The sequence below is a fragment of the Puma concolor genome, chromosome D4, assembly GCF_028749965.1.
Source record: "Puma concolor isolate L17-30 chromosome D4, mPumCon1.1.hap2, whole genome shotgun sequence".
Taxonomy (NCBI): domain Eukaryota; kingdom Metazoa; phylum Chordata; class Mammalia; order Carnivora; family Felidae; genus Puma; species Puma concolor.
This window is the reverse complement of record NC_141679.1, coordinates 28405146-28424620: the sequence shown is the minus strand read 5'-3', so window position 1 is coordinate 28424620 and position 19475 is coordinate 28405146. Positions and strand designations below refer to the sequence as shown.

General features: G+C 45.0%; 1 protein-coding gene across 7 annotated transcripts in view; it reads right to left on the bottom strand.

The window, feature by feature from the left end:
* DAPK1 (death associated protein kinase 1) overlaps positions 1–19475 on the bottom strand; it is a 186912-nt gene that overhangs the window by 40471 nt on the left and 126966 nt on the right. For all 7 annotated transcript variants that reach the window (XM_086685143.1, XM_086685140.1, XM_086685138.1 and 4 more), the window contains exons 5-18: positions 17527–17656; positions 17297–17345; positions 17183–17209; positions 16333–16485; positions 15921–15966; positions 14661–14750; positions 13209–13301; positions 10839–10958; positions 10294–10392; positions 9443–9541; positions 8010–8108; positions 6828–7025; positions 4783–4980; positions 409–507 (exon numbers count right to left, since the gene is read on the bottom strand). In XM_086685143.1, coding sequence (XP_086541269.1) covers positions 409–507; positions 4783–4980; positions 6828–7025; positions 8010–8108; positions 9443–9541; positions 10294–10392; positions 10839–10958; positions 13209–13301; positions 14661–14750; positions 15921–15966; positions 16333–16485; positions 17183–17209; positions 17297–17345; positions 17527–17656 — 1500 coding nt within the window. The remainder of the gene's footprint in view (positions 1–408; positions 508–4782; positions 4981–6827; positions 7026–8009; positions 8109–9442; positions 9542–10293; positions 10393–10838; positions 10959–13208; positions 13302–14660; positions 14751–15920; positions 15967–16332; positions 16486–17182; positions 17210–17296; positions 17346–17526; positions 17657–19475) is intronic.

Below are 19475 nucleotides of genomic sequence, written 5' to 3'. Positions count from 1 at the left end.
CTTGTAAGCAGTTCCCCACCCTGAGACCTGAGACTCCTTCCTCCTTCCTCCCCTAGAGCCCAGGGCACCTCCAGAGCCGTTGTAGGGGAGGGGGAGCATTTAGAAAAGGAAAACACACATATCTAACAAAACACCCAAAGGCGCTGCTGTGTAGCATGGGAAACAGCAGGCATTCCTGGCAGTGCGGGCCCCAGAGCGCCAAGGGCCCTGGCACCAATGAGCATAACCAGCTATCACCCTGGCTCTGTGTGGGCAACTGTCTACGGAACGGCACTGCAGGAGCAAAGCTTAAGAGCAGCTTGTCTGCTTGAGATGCAGTTGCCAAGTGATACCTTTCCCCGATGCCCTTGAGGCCCGAAACGTTCTCTACGGCTTTCCGTGGCTTTCTCCTGCCAGAAAGTGACTCACCGAGGTCAGCGCCTCCACGTTGGCGCCCGCCAGACAGAGGTAGCGGACCACGTCCAGAATCCCGTTGTTGGCTGCAAGGTGCAGAGGCGTTCGTCCATACTGGAAGACACAAAAAAAAAAAAGCCCAAAGAGAGTCCTTCTCACAATGGCTGCTGAGGATGGCACTGACGGGAGTCTATCCCACGGGCCGGTACTGTGTGCGGGATCTGGGATCCCCCAGAAGAAATAGGACGTGTGGACTCCCTTTTCCAGAAACCCTCCCTCTCCTGGGGGGAGGCAAGCCAAGAGGAATGTGTTGAAGTATTTTCCAGTTAAAAGAGTCACTTTGAAAGAAAACTGCAAAGGATGAAAGAGTAGGAGGCTTATCATAAGATAACTAAATCGAATCTCCTCCTGTGCTGGTAGAAAGGAGGCATGAGTCAGGGTTCTTCTTAAGGGGCCCAAGGTTCCAGAAAGATCTGCACCACAGTTCAAATTAGACACTGCAAGGGACAAAGGGATGGAACAATAGCCAGTGAAGTCGTTCTAATGAGGTGACATTGCAAGGCCATGCCCACCATGCTCTCCACTGTTTATGTGTGTGGTTCCCAAACTGTGTGCCAAGGCACCTCAGGGCGCTGCAGTGAATGCATGGGGTACTGAGGAATATTTCACATTGTTGATGGAACCAGCAGGTTCAGACATAAAGTGAAGTACTCGCTCCAGGCAGCTTAGGGTCTCAGCATTAGATCACACTGCCTTCCTTTCAATGCCATCGTATCTGCACAGCGGGGGGTTGGTGGTTACTGTGACAAGAAACAAGTACCCTGAGAACACGGGTGTAGAATAGGAATAATGCAGTGTCCAGCCTGGCTGGGTCCAAGGTCTGAGGAGCTGTGAGGTGACCAATCAGCACACACATCCCATCAGCATGCAAGTGTGGTTAGGGAAGAATGAAATGAAAATATTCATTTTCTTTCCATTTGTGGGCATCGTTTTTTTCCCAATACCTACTGAGTCATTAGGACATAAATTCTTACTAGGTTGTTCGGACTGAACCGCTTAATAAACAGAACTGTTAGGTATTTCTTCTGCCCTGGGGGAACCACAAAAAAAAGTATCCTTGGTGGATACTGGAAGCAGAGGAAGTTCAGGTGTCTGTCTTATGCTGTTTATCTGCAAGTGTAAGTTTTTGTTATGAAGTGAACACATGCTGACAGAGAAAGTGCAAAGGACGCCGCAGGACGCATAGGATCCGTGGTGGAGAAGAGAGGCGCTCCTTTCCTTCTGTCCCCTTCCCCAGGCTCCCCTCCTCAGAGCACTTCCGGCTCGACACTTTGGTGCCCGGCCTTCCAAGCTTTTAGCTATGAATCCACGAGAGGAAAGAAAAAACGTGAAAAGCCAAGACATATTCCACTTTCTAGGCTGTCACTTGCTACGTTCCCCTTAGTAATACATGGCACACACCTTGTGGGGCCTGTGACGATATCTAATTTGTCCTTTCGGCTACCTGAGTAACACTTGGCATGTGGATGTGCCACAATTCACTCAGCCAGCCCACTGAAGATGGACGCTTAAGGCGGTTCCATTCCTGCCCCTTACAAATAATGCTGCAATGTGTGCACCAGCCTGTGCTAGTCTACTATCATCTAGAGTGATCTAGGGAGCAGAGATCAAATACCCTAGAGACACAGTGAGAAGGAAAAGAAGTTGTGAAGATGTAGCAAGGTGTTTGGATTTCTGTGTAAGGAAGAGGAGCCTGGCAATGGGAGGTATCGTTCATGCAAGGGAAAAAGGACAACAAAGAAAAAGGACTAGGAAGTTTACATGTTGAAGGCCCTGACTTCTGGCAGAACCAAATCCAAACTCCCAAGCCTTACGGTCAAGGTCTTGCACCTTCTGGACCCAATGTCCCCTTCCACCTGCATTTTCTCTCTCTGCCCCATTGCCGGCCTCCCTAAATGCCTACACTCCACGTCAGCTACAGGTGCAGCCAGACAGCGCCCAAACATACGCAAACACTTCCCCTGGTCTGAAACACACTTTCCTCTCTCCTTCATCCAAAAGCTCTCTCTGTTTCTTTCATGTGCAGATGTCCACATCTCCATAGCACCTGGTGCCTCTTTCACAGCAGTGACTGCAACATGAGCCCGGCTACACCAAAAAACACCTGGGGGCACGAACCATTCACTATGCTATCCACAAGCCCCTCATCCTGCTCTGGCACAGTACTGTCAGAGAAAGGCACTAACACACACTTACTGGGCACGGAATTGTCACACATATGCCTGGATATGTACATGTGTGTGTGTCCGTGTACATGTCCACATGTGCACGTGTGTGTGTGTGTATGTGTGCCCATTTGTAGATGTGAGTCTGTGCGTGTCTATGTGCATGTCCGTGTGCCCATGTGCACGTACACGCATCTGTGTGTTTGCGTGTGTGCGCATCTGTTTATGTGCGTGTGTCTGTGTATCTATGTGGGTGCACATGTCTGTGTGCTGGTCTGCGTGCATGCATGCACAGGTGTCTGTGTGTGCATCTCTGTGTGTGTGTCTGTGTGTGCATGGACGCATGCATGAGTACAACATGCTTTCTGTCTTCACTGGGAAGAGGAAGAAAAAAACGAAGATGTCACCAACCCACTGAAGAAGGCGTGAGGCCCACGGAGTGATGGTGTGCCGAGTCCCTGAACACTGATGGCGGCCTGGGGACCTCGTCTCTGGCTCCACGTGGAGCTGCCAGTCACCTCGCTGCTGCACCAAGAGGGTCCCAAGTAACTGCACGAGGCTGCTGATTTTAGGAGGGTGACACTGTGGAGCTCCAGCTGAGCTCAACTCAGTGACAAAATCACCTACGGAATGCCCTCTCTGTGCTGCTGTGTGGCCCAATATGGTAAAAGCAAGTGTGTGTGGGTATGTATGAACTACCATCTGCAGCCTCAACAACGTAGAGGCCTTCCCGTTAAATAAGTCAGTTGTTTTTAAACATGAAGTCTAGGGTTATCTTGCTGGGTATTTTAAAGAGCAGACTTAGCAAGTGCACGGCTTGCACTTAGGCGTGGGGTGAACACCCATTCCCTTCTTTCACTTAGTGCCCAGTACCATGAGTCACCCGCTCTGCTCCTCCACCTTCCCAGGAGACAGTTCATCCCAGATTCTGTGCACACAGTAGGCCAGCTGTGTGGACTATGGCCAAGTCCAAAGGTATTCAAATAAGTACCATGATGTTCCCTGAAGCCATTTTTTATTCGTTTAAAGACTCCTAGAAGGATAGCCAAGATCTTGATGCTGCTTAATATTACATTTGGCTTTCCCCTTAAGCCACTTTACCTAACAGACTTGGCAGGATTAGAATGGGATAAACAAAGAAAGCAACCAGCACAGCAGCTAATGCCTAAGACCTATGATCCTGCGTTTTCAAATTTCCAGAATGTGAAGACTGCCGATTTCAAGATTCATGAGAATTAATCACATAATAGGCAAGAGGAATAATTTTTTGTAGACGTGTAATTTTCCAGCTCTTTTAGCTGTTAATTCTCTTACCTCAAACAAATCATGAGAAAATTCTGCTGGCATCGTGTCTGCCAATTATAAACAAACACTTCCCACAATCAAAATTTTAATTCAACTTGGACTTTGTCTTCAACACAATCGTGAAAGAGTAGTGCTTGCCTTTTGTACAATTACATGCCTGAAACCACATGAATATCCAACTGTTCTGTCCTATTTGGTAATGAAAGTCTCTATAGTATTCAGGGAAAAGGAAAGGTGTTAGCTAACTTCTAGAAGTCAACATATGGGGTTTTTTTCATTTCATCGTGTGACTATTTTCATTTCTTTAGTATTCACCAAATAGTAGCATTCCCTTGGTCTTACTAAATTTATTGAGCACAAAAAAGGTGTTCTGAATGTTTGACCATAAAAACTCTCAAGGGGGAAAGCCAAGAAGAGAAATCTGGTCCTAGGAATCTCAATGAGGTGTTTTCCTGGAGATATAGTACTGCAAAAAGATGTTCTAATTTGACTGATGTTCTGGGATTCTTCTACAAGAGGTCACACACAGACACAGACACACACACACACACACACACACACACACACACACACTCCCCCTTTCTCTCTCTCCCTCTCTTGATGTTCATCAATAACAACCTGGCTAGGTAGGAAGTACTTAATAATGTAATGATTTTCTGTTATTTCACGAAGTTATTCAAAAGTCCAACGTAAAGTATGATTTAATGTAGACAGCTCTACAAGCCAGAACAGAACAGGTCCCTATGAGTAACACTGGCTTTGAATAATGAAGAGACGCGAAGAGAAACTTGGAGAAAACCCAGAAGCAGGTGGAGGGACATGCCCTGCTGGCCCCCGCAGGGATCCCCTCCAGCGTTACCTTGTTGGAGATATCCAAATTGCAGCTGGCTTCACAGAGGGCCACCACAATGGGCACGTTGCCATCTTTGCAGGCCACGTGGAGGGGGGTGTTGCCGTGCCTATCTTGGAAATCGACAGAACACCCCTGGCTGATGAGAGCCTGGATGACCTCCATCTGACACCGTCTCACAGCAAGATGAAGAGCGATGTGTCCGTCCTGTAACAAACACCAGGGGCCGTGAGCACTTTCCCTTATGCACGTGGGCCTGGCCACCTGCCTTTCCAGCCACCACTGGGCCAAGTTTACTTGGCCAATGGCATTGTTACTGCAGATCCTGAAGAAGGATTACAACACATTCTTTACTCCTGGCGAGTGGGGGAGAGGCTTCGTGTGCCCCACTCTGAACAACCACAGACTAAGCTGACCATCAGCCTGACTAATTCAGGCGTGGTCCGAACAGTCAGACAGAAAGACCCAACACTTCTTCTTGTCTCTAAATGTATAGAACTTACGTAATTGTTGGCTCTCCAACGGCCTGTTTTATCAAGCGCTTAAAAACCCCTTTTATTTTTTTAAAATCCTTGTTTGAGAGAAAGAGGGACAGAGAGAGCACGAGCAGGGGAGAGGCAGAGAGAGAATGAGAGAGAAAATCTTCACCAAGCTCCACACCCAGGGTGGAGCCCGACACGGGGCTCAATCTCAGGACCATGAGATCATGACCTGAGCCAAAATCAAGAGTCGGATGCTTAACCAACTGAACCACTGAGGTGCCTTGAAAACCACTTTTAAAAACATTTGCTCAGCAGTCTTCACTTACTTCCTAAGCAGAAAGCCTATCATTTAGGGCGCCTGGGGGCTCAGTCAGTTAAGTGTCTCTTATTTTGGCGTGGGTCATTACCTCAGAGTCATGAGATCAAGCCCCAAGTCAGGCTCCACGCTGAGTATGGAGCCTGCTTAAGATTCTCTCTCTCCCTCTACCCCTCCCCACTGCTGGCAATTGCTCTCTCTCTCTCTCAAAAAAAAAAAAAAAAAAAAAAAAAAAAAAAAGCCTGTTTTCTCTTACCCAGGGAGAAACTGGGAAAGCCACAGGAAGTGATGTGCTCAAGGGCTGTCATACATATCAAAGGCAAATAAAACATGCTGAATCAATGCATCCCAAAAAAGACCAGCCTGGGAATTCCCTCCACTTGTTACGGAACCCCTGGCGAATAGACAGGTTGAGTTTCGTGAGCTGCGTAGAGAGTTTGGGGACATGTCTGTAACTTATCTGTTCTAAGGGTTCTCTACCTCAGTATACTAACTGACATCTGGGGCCTGTGCTGGGAGTTGTAAGATGTGTAACAAAAGCACACGGATCTTCGTCCACTAGATGCCAGTAGTAACCCTCACTTCTGGCTGTGAAAACCAAAACCGGGCTCCAGCCACCACCAAATGCCCCCCGGGGGCAAGCTTGCTCCCAACTGAGAACCACTTCTCTGCACCAAGAAAACACTCCACAAATGGCAGTTCCTAACTTACCTACAATATCCCAAATTTGACAATACGAGGAACACCACAGCCTCATTTAAGTACAAGCTCACAAACAAAAACAGATTATGCTGAATTTGTTTAATTAATAAAGGAGCACCTGGTCTAGAGTTGCAATTATCAGCCAACTAAGAGTGGTTTTTATCTTTTAACGAAACAGCGGGAGATAAAAGTAAATAAACCATCTATTTCTCTGTTTCGCTACAAAGTAATAGAGAGTTGCCAATTTTGGTCCTAACTGAAGATTGTCTTAGGCCCAGTGAACACTCCTATACCTGCTTCAAAGCTAAAAAGGCGGAACATAAAACAGCTGAGCCATCTGACCATAAAGTGTTAACATGCCACAAATGAATATTAATTGTCAAACAGAATCTCATATTAATAGATTAATAATTATCAAACAGAGAAGAGAAAGGACCATTGTAATTTGCTACATTCGAGTTTGTTATTGTAGGTAATTAATGGAGGAGTCTTGTGGTCCCATCAGCCCCCCGGATCACCTGCCAGTGCGTGTGATACATCTACCCACAAACCACCTTGTCGGAGGCATTGAGGTCGGCTCCGTGTTCAGACAGACACTCCACGATGTCGTGGTAGCCCCTGGCAGAGGCTGTCAGGAGGGGCGTCTCTCCTTCTCGATTCTTAATGTTCACATTGCAGCCGGCTTCACAAAGGGCTTTGGCCACAGAATAATAGCCGTGCCAGGCAGCACAGTGCAGGGGGGTTTCTTCTTCCTGGCCAAAGAGACACACAGGTAAAGGAGGAGAACACAAGAGCACACCAGTACAGATGCAGTGAGTTCCAGCCAACATCAGCAGCCGAGTCAAGGCAGTACAGAAAAAAGAGCTCGTGGCAAAAAAAAAAAAAAAAAAGAGCAAAATCTGAAATAATGGACGCAGGTCTGATGTCTCTCCTTCACTAATTTTCTTTCCTCAACACTTGGGTGTTGGATAAATTCAGTTTCCCCTGCAGTTTACTAACAACTGACTTTTAGGAGCCCCCTGGAACCACTGGTTCAGCTCTTCTACACAGGAGAACCCCGGGGTGGATGGATTTATAACATCTTTCTTATCAAAGTGCCTTCATTCAGTTCATCTGAGACTCCTCACAGGAGGAGAGCACTTATCTGAGCGGGAATTCTTGTAACAAGCTTAACACCTCAGGATTTCTGTCATGTGTATAACATAGAGATCACTCACATAATTTGTTATTGCTCTGGCAAAGACGTGCTGAGATAATTGTGCTTTAACAAGTCAGGGTGATGGCTGGCCACGAGATCTATAGGATTGTAAGGACTGTATATTCACAACGAACATCATTAGACACAGATGTCTGTCTACGAGAGGTTAGTACAGTGAAGTGTTTACAGGATGACTCTGGAACCAGACTGTTTGGGTTTGAGCCCCAGCTCCACCATTTACAGGCTGTGTGAGCTTCGGTATGTTACTGAACCTCTCTGTGCCTGGATGTTCTCTTCTGTAAAAGAAGGAGTGAAAATAATAGCAACTCACTCACAGGGTTGTCCAGAAGTGTAAATGAATGAATGAATGAATGAATGAATGAATGAATGTTAGTGCTCCTGTTTGAGTCCCTGCCCTCAGAAATCTAAGCAGAAAACCTACCTTGGATAAAACCCCAAAGGACCCGACCATATCAAACGGCTACGGGTACAGCCACCCAGCAGGCGAAAGGAAGTGAGGTCGGCTACCGTGACCTACCTTGTCCTGGAAATTGGGGTTAGAGCCAAAGTTGCACAGTAACTGAACCACATCGGCATGGCCATAGCGAGCTGCCACATGAAGGGCTGTCTCTCCAGACTGTAAAAGAAACAGCCAAATTCAGAGCACTCTCCGGGAGCAGACTCTAGAAACTAAATGCACAGGACTGGAGGCCCACTCCCATGCACGCCTGGCTCCAGTCCTGCCCTGAAGGGGCCCCCACCACCCTCAGGCCACATGCCCCTTTGGTCCTGGGGTGGAGGGTCCACCACACAGCTAGCGTGAAACCCACATGTGTAGCCCCTCCTGCTTGTCATAAAACCTCCTACATGAGAATGTTTTCCTTCTCTGTCATGGCGGTTCTCAATCTTCTTTATGTACGGATGCTTGTAGCCATGTGATTTTCTTTTCAAAACACAAAACTCCTGTTTTAATATTAAGTTACTTAAACACAGTTTTATTTATGAGCAAGTTTCTGATTTCATTGTCTATGTTGAGAATGTTATTTCTTACATTCTCAGAGATTAAAAAAAAAACATCACTATTAGCCCACAGTGGCATTCTCTGAATTTGCAATAGGTGCAATTTCCCTATGATTTCCTTATGATATTTTACTCATACCTGTCCAAAAACTGTGAGTATAAACTGATTGATACAAAACAAGATGCTTGTTGCTACCTGACCGAAAACTGCCATCATACATGTGTGTGTGTGTGTGCGTGTGTGTGTCTTTGACATGAATATCATCCCTTAGATACAGAGCAGTGCACAGTCCATACAACTGTATATGGCAGCTCCGATTAAACATGAAAAGTCAGTCTACAAGCACTAGGAGCAGACAGGAGTTGCACAGTAGAACGTATAATGAATGAGGAGGTAAGAATCCTTGGTACATGTTCAAGCCCTGCCAGTGAACTCACAGGGTTCTTGTGTGAACTGAATGAAACACAGATACATGAAAATAAGGTAACTTGCTAAATCAACAGCTTTTGTTATAATAACTTTGCTCCCCAAAGCCTTATTTTATATGCATTGTCTCATGAATTCTTCTAGTGCCAGGGACTGTAAGGTCAGCACTGGCAGCTACTTCAGAGGGGAGAAGAAGCGTAAAGAGATGTACACATGGCAATTCAATACAAGGATCAGGACTCGGATCTGCTTCTGATTGTCCTTCTAGTAGAACCTTGAGTGTCCAGGTTATGGGGCAGATAATTCACTGCTTGCATATTATGCCAACTAGCTGGCAGATTTCAGCTAAACGCAGATTTTAATATTAGACTCAGCCAGTAGCAGAAAGACACTTCTGAACTTCCCTGCAGGAAGATTTTGATCACAAACCCTTTTGCTTTGGATCCAGATGCAGGTGGCATGTCCACACTCAAACGTCGCCTCAGATGACTTCCCACTATCCCCAAGAAGAGAAGGAGCCTTACCTTGTCTTTAATATCCAAAGGGCATTTGTTCTCATTGAGAAATCTCAGGGTGTCCACGTGGCCATGCCGAGACGCCCAGTAGATGGCATTGGATCCCCCCTGCATAAAAACCAGTGTGAAGTCACATTTCCAGATCCAAATGCACACGTCACTCAGACTCACTCCATTTCCCTTCCTGTGTGACGGCAAACTTCAAAGGAGCAACTTCCAAGAGGAACGAACTCTCATTTTATTCTTTAGTTTTGATAAAAAGACCAAGGTGATGTAAGATGTTAACATTCTGGGAAGTGGGGCGAAGGGGCTCCAGGAGCCCTCTGTCCTATCTTTGCACCTTTCTTTGGTAAATCTAGAATTACTCCAAAATCATGTTTTTGTTTTCTTAAAACCTTCATTTCAATCTCCGGTTCAAATTTCCTCCATAGTCAGGATCGGCTCTAGTCCGTGTACAGTTCTGTAAAATCTATGGCCACATGGACCATCCTGACTTTGTTGCCCTAATACACATGCAGACAAATACATCTCTGATGAGATTAATCAGACGATGAAAATTTTCCCGGATGTGACATCTCATAACACTGTTGAGTACATGTGATGAGTAAGGAATAGATCTGGGGTAGCGCGCAAGGAAAGGCTGATGCTGAGCAACCGAGCCAAGAGAAAGGGACGTATTTGCCTTTTTGTTTGTAACACGGGTCAGACTGGACCAGGCTATGGGACAGGTCATCTTCCTTTGTAGGAGACTGAGAAATGAAGTAAGGGGCACATGTGGTTTTCCTCTGTTACCTCTGTGATAGGAAGACATTTGGAAATACTTAGGAGGTAATTCAGTGGCAATAAAACAGAATTATGACCTTGTCCTGGACATCAATTCTTGAGCCTCTTTTAATGAGCAACTGTAGTATTTGAATATTCCCACAGCCAGCAGCGATCAGTAATGGAGGTGTCCCGTGCTGGAAGAGACAAGAAAAACATTTTTTGAGGTTTGGTAGGCAAGGAAAAGCAACTGTCACCGTTGTCCAACACCACACAGCTTCTTAGGTCTCAACAGACCCACAACCACTGCTGTGTAACAGGAATGGGGACAGCCGGGGGAACACCCAGCCTTCCTCTGCTGGATTCACACTCAAAGGTGACAGTTTCATTTCCAGGATGAGCACATTCACAGTGTCGTGGGGAAAGGCTTTGGGTGGAGAAAGGCCCTCGGTGCATTCGACCTCATTTCTAACTCAATTCACTCTCTACGCAGAAGTGATTTCTCCACAGTATGGAGTTTGTAACAGCAAGGGGGGGGATGGAGAAGCAGAAGGGATCTTTTTCACCGTGAACTTGGAGGTGTACAGTCACGGTGACCACCCCCCACCCCCCGCCCACTACCCCTGGCAGAGCAGTAGCAGACCTTGTTGGGTTGGTTAACGTCATAGTTGGACAATGAGCCCAGGAGGTGCTGTAGGCCTGGGACGTTGTCATCATTGATGGCGTGGATGATGGCTTTCATCACAAAGGAGTCTTCCTCATCCTTGAGAGGGACAGTGAAGAGGGAAAAAGAGTTAGCTTGCTGGCCATGATCCTCTTATCAACATAAGAGAAATCAATGCTCATTTGTCAAGAGAAGCATCTAGAGGAAAGTAGCCACTTAATCTACAAATCCACAGAGTCATGAAAGGAACCAGGAGGTTACTTTTTGCTCCTTCCATGTAGGAAACTAACGCCACCTTCTTTTACCTGTGCCTTAATGTCACTTGCATTATAACCCAGATGGCAAACACCTTTCAAGATTCAGATTTAGAACAACCGATAACAAATTATCTTCTGTGTTTATCTTGGAAACCTTTCAAAATATATAGTCCCAGAAACCACGTAGAAAATATCAGGCATAATTCAGAGTCTAAAAACCATAGAACCAAAGAAATGATACCTCTGAATTTTACAGCCTTAATTTGTAATTTGTCCAATTATAGAATTGTTATTTTTTGATCACTGGAATTTCTTCCTCCTCTAAGTATAGAATAACATGGCAAAATTCTCTGAAAGCTAGTCACTATATATACATATATGTATATTTTAAAGATCCTAAAGGAGGAGTAATGTAAAAATAAAGGCCAGAAAAAGGAAAACAGATGCATTGCTAATTACAAAGAGAAAATAGAGAATGTCAAACTAGTTAAATCCTTGCCAATTTGTCAAAGTTTTCTTATAATAAGATATTTACCAAATATGGTACATTAAAACTAAAGAATAAGCTAGAAAAATCCCAAACAATATCTCTGGACTCACAGAGGTGTGGCTCCTCATATTTCAAATCTGGAAAAGCGTTATCACAGAGGCCGAGTCTCTGCTTGTGGGGTGGAATGGAAAAAGCATTTCTCTGATTTCTGCTTTCTCTTCTCTATGGGTCTGAATCCAAACCTCATGAGGGTTTTAATAATATTTGGACAGACTCCATGTTAAGAATGTCATAGGTTTTGCTTTTCCATTACAATTCCAATTGATGACTAAGAGACATTTGCATGAAAGGGACAGTCAAGAGAAACGAGGTGAATGGGGGGGGGATAAGCAGATGGTTACAACAGGTCCTCATGATCAGTAGGACATCAGAATGATGAGGGAACATGAGTTCCAGGAAGGGTCATCCCACCTAGAACCCCCACGCACCCTGGGGCCCTCTCCCTCCCTAAACTTCGCACTGTGACACATGTTTTCCTCTAAGTGCTTATTCAAGATGATTTTAATTTATAACATTTAATTGTTCTCATCTTCCTTAGGTTAACAGATTTTGTCTTGTCCCTGGTTCCACTGTTACCCTCAAACAATTCCCAAACCTAGACTTTCTTTTCCATGTCCTCCTTCTCCGACCTTGCTTCTTTCCCATTCCTGTTTTCTCCTTAACATTTCTCCTTTGACTCTACAAGGCTACACCTGGAGGCTCAGTGAAGCAACTAGCTTCGGGGCGGGGATAGAGCTCGTGTCTGCTGATGTGTGATCCTGCCCATGGAGTCCCTGGAGTCATTCACGAAACACTGACTATGCAGTCATGGGAGCAGGTTGGTTCCCACAGAACCAACCTTTCTCCCTTCTCTGACATCCCCTTTACCACCAGGGCTCCCAAAGCCCTGTTGTCTGACTGTCAGGGGACAGTCTTATTGAATTCGGATGTGTCCAGTCATATCTGAAGAGTTAATCTGTGATTAGGTTTCAGTGTTCATTATGGGAAAAAGTATGGAATTGTTCTCAAGGGTTTTAGGCACTCAATGCAATGTCAACACAGCAAGTAGGTTTAGCCTTCTGGTCTACCACAAACTCCCCCAGCAAGCTCCACAGTATTTGCCTTGATTTTGGGGGGTGTGTGTTGGTAGGAGGAGTATTTGCCTCTTTTATGGTATTATGATCAAGTATTTTCCAAGGTCAGTGGCAATAGAGGACTCTCATTTTCTTCATGGAAATTAGAATGAACTCTTTCCTCTTCTGCTGGCCAGTCATTCTCTCACCAAACTGTGAGTGTGGGAGGAGTGGGGCAGGGCGTGGTAGTGTCAGAGGTAGTGGGTGGGACTGGGCATGGTGCCAATCCAAACAAAGAGAAAAAAGAACGAAAGAACCAATACCGTACATCAAATCAGCCACCTAACTCCCTACCTTGAGCAGAGGAAGAACAGGCCTGACACTTCCGTGACTTTAGGTTTTCTGGGTTGTTGAACAAATCAAGCAACCTAAACATTGGAAATACACAGTTGTAAGAAAGAACTTCAGCAAGGCAAACAGGTGTGCTTACCAGAGTATCGTCGCTTCTGGCAACACTCATGTTACTCCTGGACAAGAACGACCTGGATAATCTTTGGCACAGTGATATCAAGCGAACGGATTGCTTTAAAAAAAAAAAAAGGCAGGGAGAGAGGAAGAGAGAGAGTTTACGTAAGGATATTCAAATTAGTACAAATGACAAAGTCTTTGAGACAGCGTTCACTGCTGACAGCATGTTCTTTAGGGGTGGGAGACCTTCCAAGCAGGTTGGATCATATACGCCTAAAGAAATTTCTAAAGGTCTTACAAATTAAGACAACAGGATAGAGATTCTCCTTCCGCATTTCATTATTAACTACACAACTGTATACTCTATACCCCTTCTCTCTTAATATTTTCTTCTCAACTTTTTGAGGAATGGAATCTTACCCTAACAAACCCCTTGCACATCCCCACTCAAGGGTCCTGTCCTGTGTCCTTGTGCCCAGGCAAGCTGGTATTAATAGTAATATGACTATCAAAACTCATACAGTTGTTAGAAACAAACAGGTGGGGAACTCCTTAGCCTATAGGACAAACACCCCTGCATTTACTCTCAAAGGCAAGAACAACAATAGGTAAAAGAATGTGTGTGTTGGGGGTGGGGGGGGGGTGAGTGTGGGTGTGTCAAAAAGAGAAAAAAAGAGAGAAACTTATGGTGTTCTCTCTACATTTTAAGCCTAGTCTAAGGGCTTCTTTCAGACTAAGTGTTAAGTCTTAAGTAACCCTAGTGCTGTGGTCCTCCTCATCCCTGTCATGGCACCCTAAACTTGATGGGTGTGAAAATGAGGTACATTTCTGGCCCAGTGCTCAGAGACATGGCAGGTATCTGCTTCCTCCGGGCTTCACATGATCCTGGGCATAAGAAGACATCCTGTCACCTTCTCAACCTTGAATTTCTATTTGTTCAAGGTTGACTGGAATGCCCTTTAGAGCCATGCCCCATACAGCCACTGCAGAAGCCATTCACATTGAAAAAGAACATGAGACCACAGTACAAATGCTCATGGCCCCACCCCAACCCCCATCCCAACCATTCATAGACCAAGGCTGGTTTCAGAGAACCATTTACACAAGTTCTACTATAAATGCACTCCCATGCTGCTTACCACAAAGAACAGAGTTATTCAAAATGTGGTTTGTTGAACTTAGGAAAAGATGACACTATAATTTTGTTGCACTGATTTAAAAATTTGCCTTGGGAATGGTCTTGATTTAAAACAAATGCAAAATTACATGCAAAAATAAGACTTAAAGAGGACCGAAATACTATTTTTGCTTATCTTTTGAAAATAGTGTTTAATGGTGCAGAAGACTATAGAGTCAATTGAAACAAACAAAAAGGATGCACTTTTGAAGGCCAATGTCAGAAGAGATGGGCCTGGCCACAGGGAGTGCCACGGAGAAAATAAATTAGTTATCCCTCCCTATCAAACAATCTTACTTTCCACTTTTTCCGGGCTGCGAACTTCTTGAACTTCTCCATGTTGACTGCCGACGCCTTTCTACTAAGTGCTTGTTGGGTATCTTTAGGCTAAAATCAAAGTCCAAGAAAGCAAATTTAGAACACTCCAAGATGGAAATGGGTTACATGACAACTTTTGGAAACCTGTAGTTAGTTAGGATGCTTACACACTCACCTTAGTAAAATAACAGAACAAGTTGGGATAACGTGCAAAAGCTAGGAACCTAGTCTCCGGAGGGCAACTCTTAGGGCTAAGGGTTTGATAAAATCCATAAAGACTGGGTCTTGGGAAAAGCTGAAGAGTTGGGCTCAGAACAGGCTAAATTTCAACTTTCTGGACTGAGAGTTTGGGAATGGCAAGATTCGTGGTGAGGTTATGTTATAAGGCATTTGAACTTAATATATCATCAAGTAATAATTTAGAGCTGGTAGGAACTCAGAGGTTAGCAAGTTTGGCCTGGCTGATAGCATTAGGATCCGTTGTACTGCATCTTTTTTGGGAGGCCATTAGTTCTACTGATGAGAGGAGACACCATTGCCTCCTCAGGGAACCCATGCAACTGCTAGGAGTTCATGCAGCAAAGCTCTCTCGATGCCCCAACCCTACTTCTGCGATGCAAGTTGTTGCACCATAATCCCCTCACCGGTTCCATGATTTTATTCTGTAATTGCCACATTCCCTCACCGTTGGTCCTTTCTGTTCTAGCCGGAGCACTTCAGTTCTTTAACCCAAATGGCAATGGGTGTTGCAGGTAATGTAAAGGTATATGTTGTGCCAGGGGGCGGCCGCTGGCCCTGGCCCAAAGGCAGCTGTGCAGGGTTTGGGTGGCCTTATGGAATGAGGGCTCAGTACTGGTAGACATTCAGATTTTTCAACAGATGCTGGAAATCCAGATTTGATACGGTATTTAAATGTTGGCAATTAATTCCAAAAAATTAAAATATTCTCTGGGCCAACATCCCACAGGTGAAACCAAACATGGCTGTTGAGTAGACCTGACCCATTTACAACTGACCTTCAACTCCCCGTTTACAATCCTGCATTGTGATAGCTTATTCTCCTCCATCTCCGTGATCATTAGGACACTCTCATCTGTGCACCATCTTAAAATAGGGCACCAATGTCAAAACCAATACTTCAGATGTGACCTGTGGTGAGACCCCCACAGTAACTAGGCCTAAGGCAAATGCATTCCAGGATGTCCTATAACACCAAACCAATCACAATATGCAACTTACCTTGATCCAGGGATGCTGCAAACTATCTTGAATTGTCATTCGCTTCCTTTGTAGGGGGAAGGGGAAAGAAAAAAAATGCTGTGACCATAGAAGCAAACACTGAGGTTGTTTCCATGCCAGTTGGGCCTACCAAGCAGATGCTCTGGAAAATGCAGTTTAGGGCCTGCTTCGTGGAAGAAAGCTGGAAAGAAGTCAGTCTTTCTGTGACTATCTTACTGTGTCTGCAGGGACAGACTGAGCAGGTGCAAAGGCCCCGCCTGCATTTTCTGAAGCGTTCCACATGGCATGCTTTCCTTTGCCACGTGGAACCCACCAGGCTCTCATAAACGTGGTCCGCATGCACAATACAAGTGCTAGCCCTGGTCCTGCTGAAGCCATGGCCAAGTACCCCTCAGGAATAATGGACACTCACTTTGGATCCTTGACGAGGAGTCTTCTTATGAAATCTTTGGCTAGGGCACTGGTATTACTGAAGTATTCTTCCTCAAATTCGTAGTTGACGGCAGATACATTTGCTAACGTTTCTTGCTTAGTGTCTCCAAGAAATGGGGAGGCCCCACTGAGGCTGTTAATAAAGTGGGGTGCAGAACATGAATGATTACCTCTTGGGCTATCATGTCATTCCTAGCATATCTAATAAGGGGAGTGAGGAATAATATGATAATCTGTCCTTGGGCAGTCACTTCAGAATCCGATTACATTTTACAGGGCATTTAGTTGTCACGCACAACAGCTTCAGCTTAATGCATAGGATGCATTTAAAAAGTTAACCTGGAATAGCATCTCTTAGTTAAAAAAAAATAAAAAAGCTTCCGACTTTGGCTCAGGTCATGATCTCACGGTTTGTGGGTTCAAGCCCCGCACTGGGCTCTGTGCTGACAGCTCAGAGCCTAGAGCATGCTTCAGATTCTGTGTCTCCCTCTCTCTCTGGCCTCCTCTACTCATGTTCTGTCTCTCTGTCTCTCAAAAATGAATAAATGTTAAAAAAAATTTTAAAAAACACCGCTTTCCTATTTTCTCAGCAGTGATGGACAGCCATGCTTCCTTCAGTGATTAGGCTGTAGTTTCTGATGACTCATTGCGAATTAGGAGAAAATGTTTAATTAGTATAAACTACACGTGTTCTGGGGGTGTGAAATGAATATGTTTACATAAAAAGCATGCATAAACTGAAGAGATCAACATGACATATAGATGGTTAATAAGACATATGGTCTCAAAGAAAGAGGAAAAGAATACAAGGCGTGGATTTTGGTACTTACAGAATATAGGTTATCACCCCAATACTCCTAGACACAAAACGAAAACAGAAACAAATGTCAGAAGAATAGTACACTAAAGCGGAAAGATGAAAGCATCAAGGACATGCTCCTTACCACATATCTGCCTCAAGACCAAGAGGTTCATAGTTGACTATCTCAGGAGCTAAGAGGAAATAAACGCATTTTAGTTTTCAGAGAAAGTGAATCAACAGATTCTATCTTCACGTACAAACCAGAAATATGTACCAGGGAAATAAATGATGTTACAGCAGGGGAGTTTCTGCCAGTATAATTCATATTATTGATGAGAAATAAATGAGCACAGGAGTAAAAAAAAAACTTACCAACAAACTCTGGTGTCCCAAATATGTTTTTGAATTCATTTCCAAAATCAATTTTATGGGCCAACCCAAAGTCAATGATCTTGATCCGAGGTTTAGGGACATTTCTATCCAAAAGCATTATGTTTTCAGGCTTCAAAAAGAGAGAGAGAGAGAGAGAGAGAGAGAGAAATAGTACACTAGTGTTCAAAACAGCATATTCACAAAACCAAAAGGTGGAAACAACCCAATGTCCATCAACTCTTCAAACATGCTACAACATGGATAAACCTTGGAAACATTATGCTAAGTGAAACAAGTCAGACAAAAAAGGACACATATTGTATGATTCCACTTATCAGAAGTATCTAGAATAGGCAAATTCAGAGACACAGAAAGCCGAAGGGTGGTTGTCAGCAGCTGTGAGAGGAGGTATGGGGAGCTCGGGATTAAGGGATACAGGGTTTCAGTTTGGGAGGATCCACTAGTTCCAGAGATGGTCGGGGTGATGGTTTGCACCACAGTGTGAATATACTTAACGCCTCTGAACTGTACACTTAGAAATGGTTAAATAGGTAATTTTCATGCTATGCTTATTTCACCACAATAAAAACAAAGAGCTATGATATATTATGCTGAAGACAAAGTGGTAGGATTGTCCCCTGCCCCCCACCCCACCCCGGAAAAACCACCAAAGCCTAGGGGTAAGAGGGTAGTTGTAAGAGAACACCAGGAAAAATAAATGTTGTGGTTTAGGTTCTCCCAGGAGCAGATTTGTTGACAGCGATTTGGGTGCAAGTGGCTTATGTGGGAGCAGGCTCCAGGGAATACTTGGTAGAGGTTGGGGAGACAAGAAACAGAAGGAAGGAAACCCACACAAGGTGTCTTGTCAAGGTGAAGGTGACTGGAGTACAATCCCTTTGGGGAACTTAAGGAGGAGCAGCACTGAGTTTTCCAGCTGGAGCATGAGGGAGCCGGGGTACTTATCCACCGACTCCCCGTCCTCCATTGCTAACAGCGGCCTCTGTGGGGCTTTACTCTGGCATTTCCAGCTCCCAGGGCCAGAAACCAGACATCAGGCAGGGACCCACAGGTGTGTGCAGCAGCGGTATTCAGGGCATGCGTTAGCGAGTGTTGGGGGGATCTGGATGGGGTGCTGACAGCATTGCTACAAGAAATATGGAGGAAGTCCTCCCTCCTCTGAAGACTTGTCCTAGCTCCAACGATCTGAATCATTCACTTGTCAGTCGACTGCATGCTTCTTTGTGACTACCTTCTCAATGCCTCAGATTGTACCTCGATTCTTCCATTGTCACTGTATGTTGCTCCTGTGCATGCCTTTCCTTCCTAGAGAGACCATAGCTTTTCTGACAGTTAGAACTAGGACGTGCCTTTATATCCCCCACAGTGCTATGCCTCTAGACAGGCAAAGACCCCAATTAGCCAATCTCCACGTTTGTCTTGATTGATTGCCGGTGACAAAATCAGGCCTTCGCATCAAGAGGGAGAGGAGAGATCAAGACATCTTCCACCTTACGTGCCCTGCAGCCAAAGGGGATGCAAACTGGACAGCCAGTGGCCACTCTAAGCTGAAAACATTCCATAACCAATAGCAGCTTAGAGATCTGGCTGGTAAACCCCTTTGATTCTTCCCTAGGGATTCTTGAATGTAATCATTCGTCCTAAGCCTCTATCCCACAAAAGGTTAGGAATCCTTGAGTAGGCATTCATTATATACCTGGTAATTTATCTTCATAATTCCATCTGTTAAGCTCATACAGGATAGGGGCACCTGGGTGGCTCAGTTACACATCTGAATCTTGATTTCGGCTCAGGTCATGATCTCATGGTTCATGGGTTCAAGCCCTACACCGGGCTCCACGTTGATAGTATGGAGCCTGCTTAGGATTCTCTACCTCTCTCTCTGCCCCTCCCTCCCTTTCTCTCTCTCTCAAAACAAATAAATAAACCTA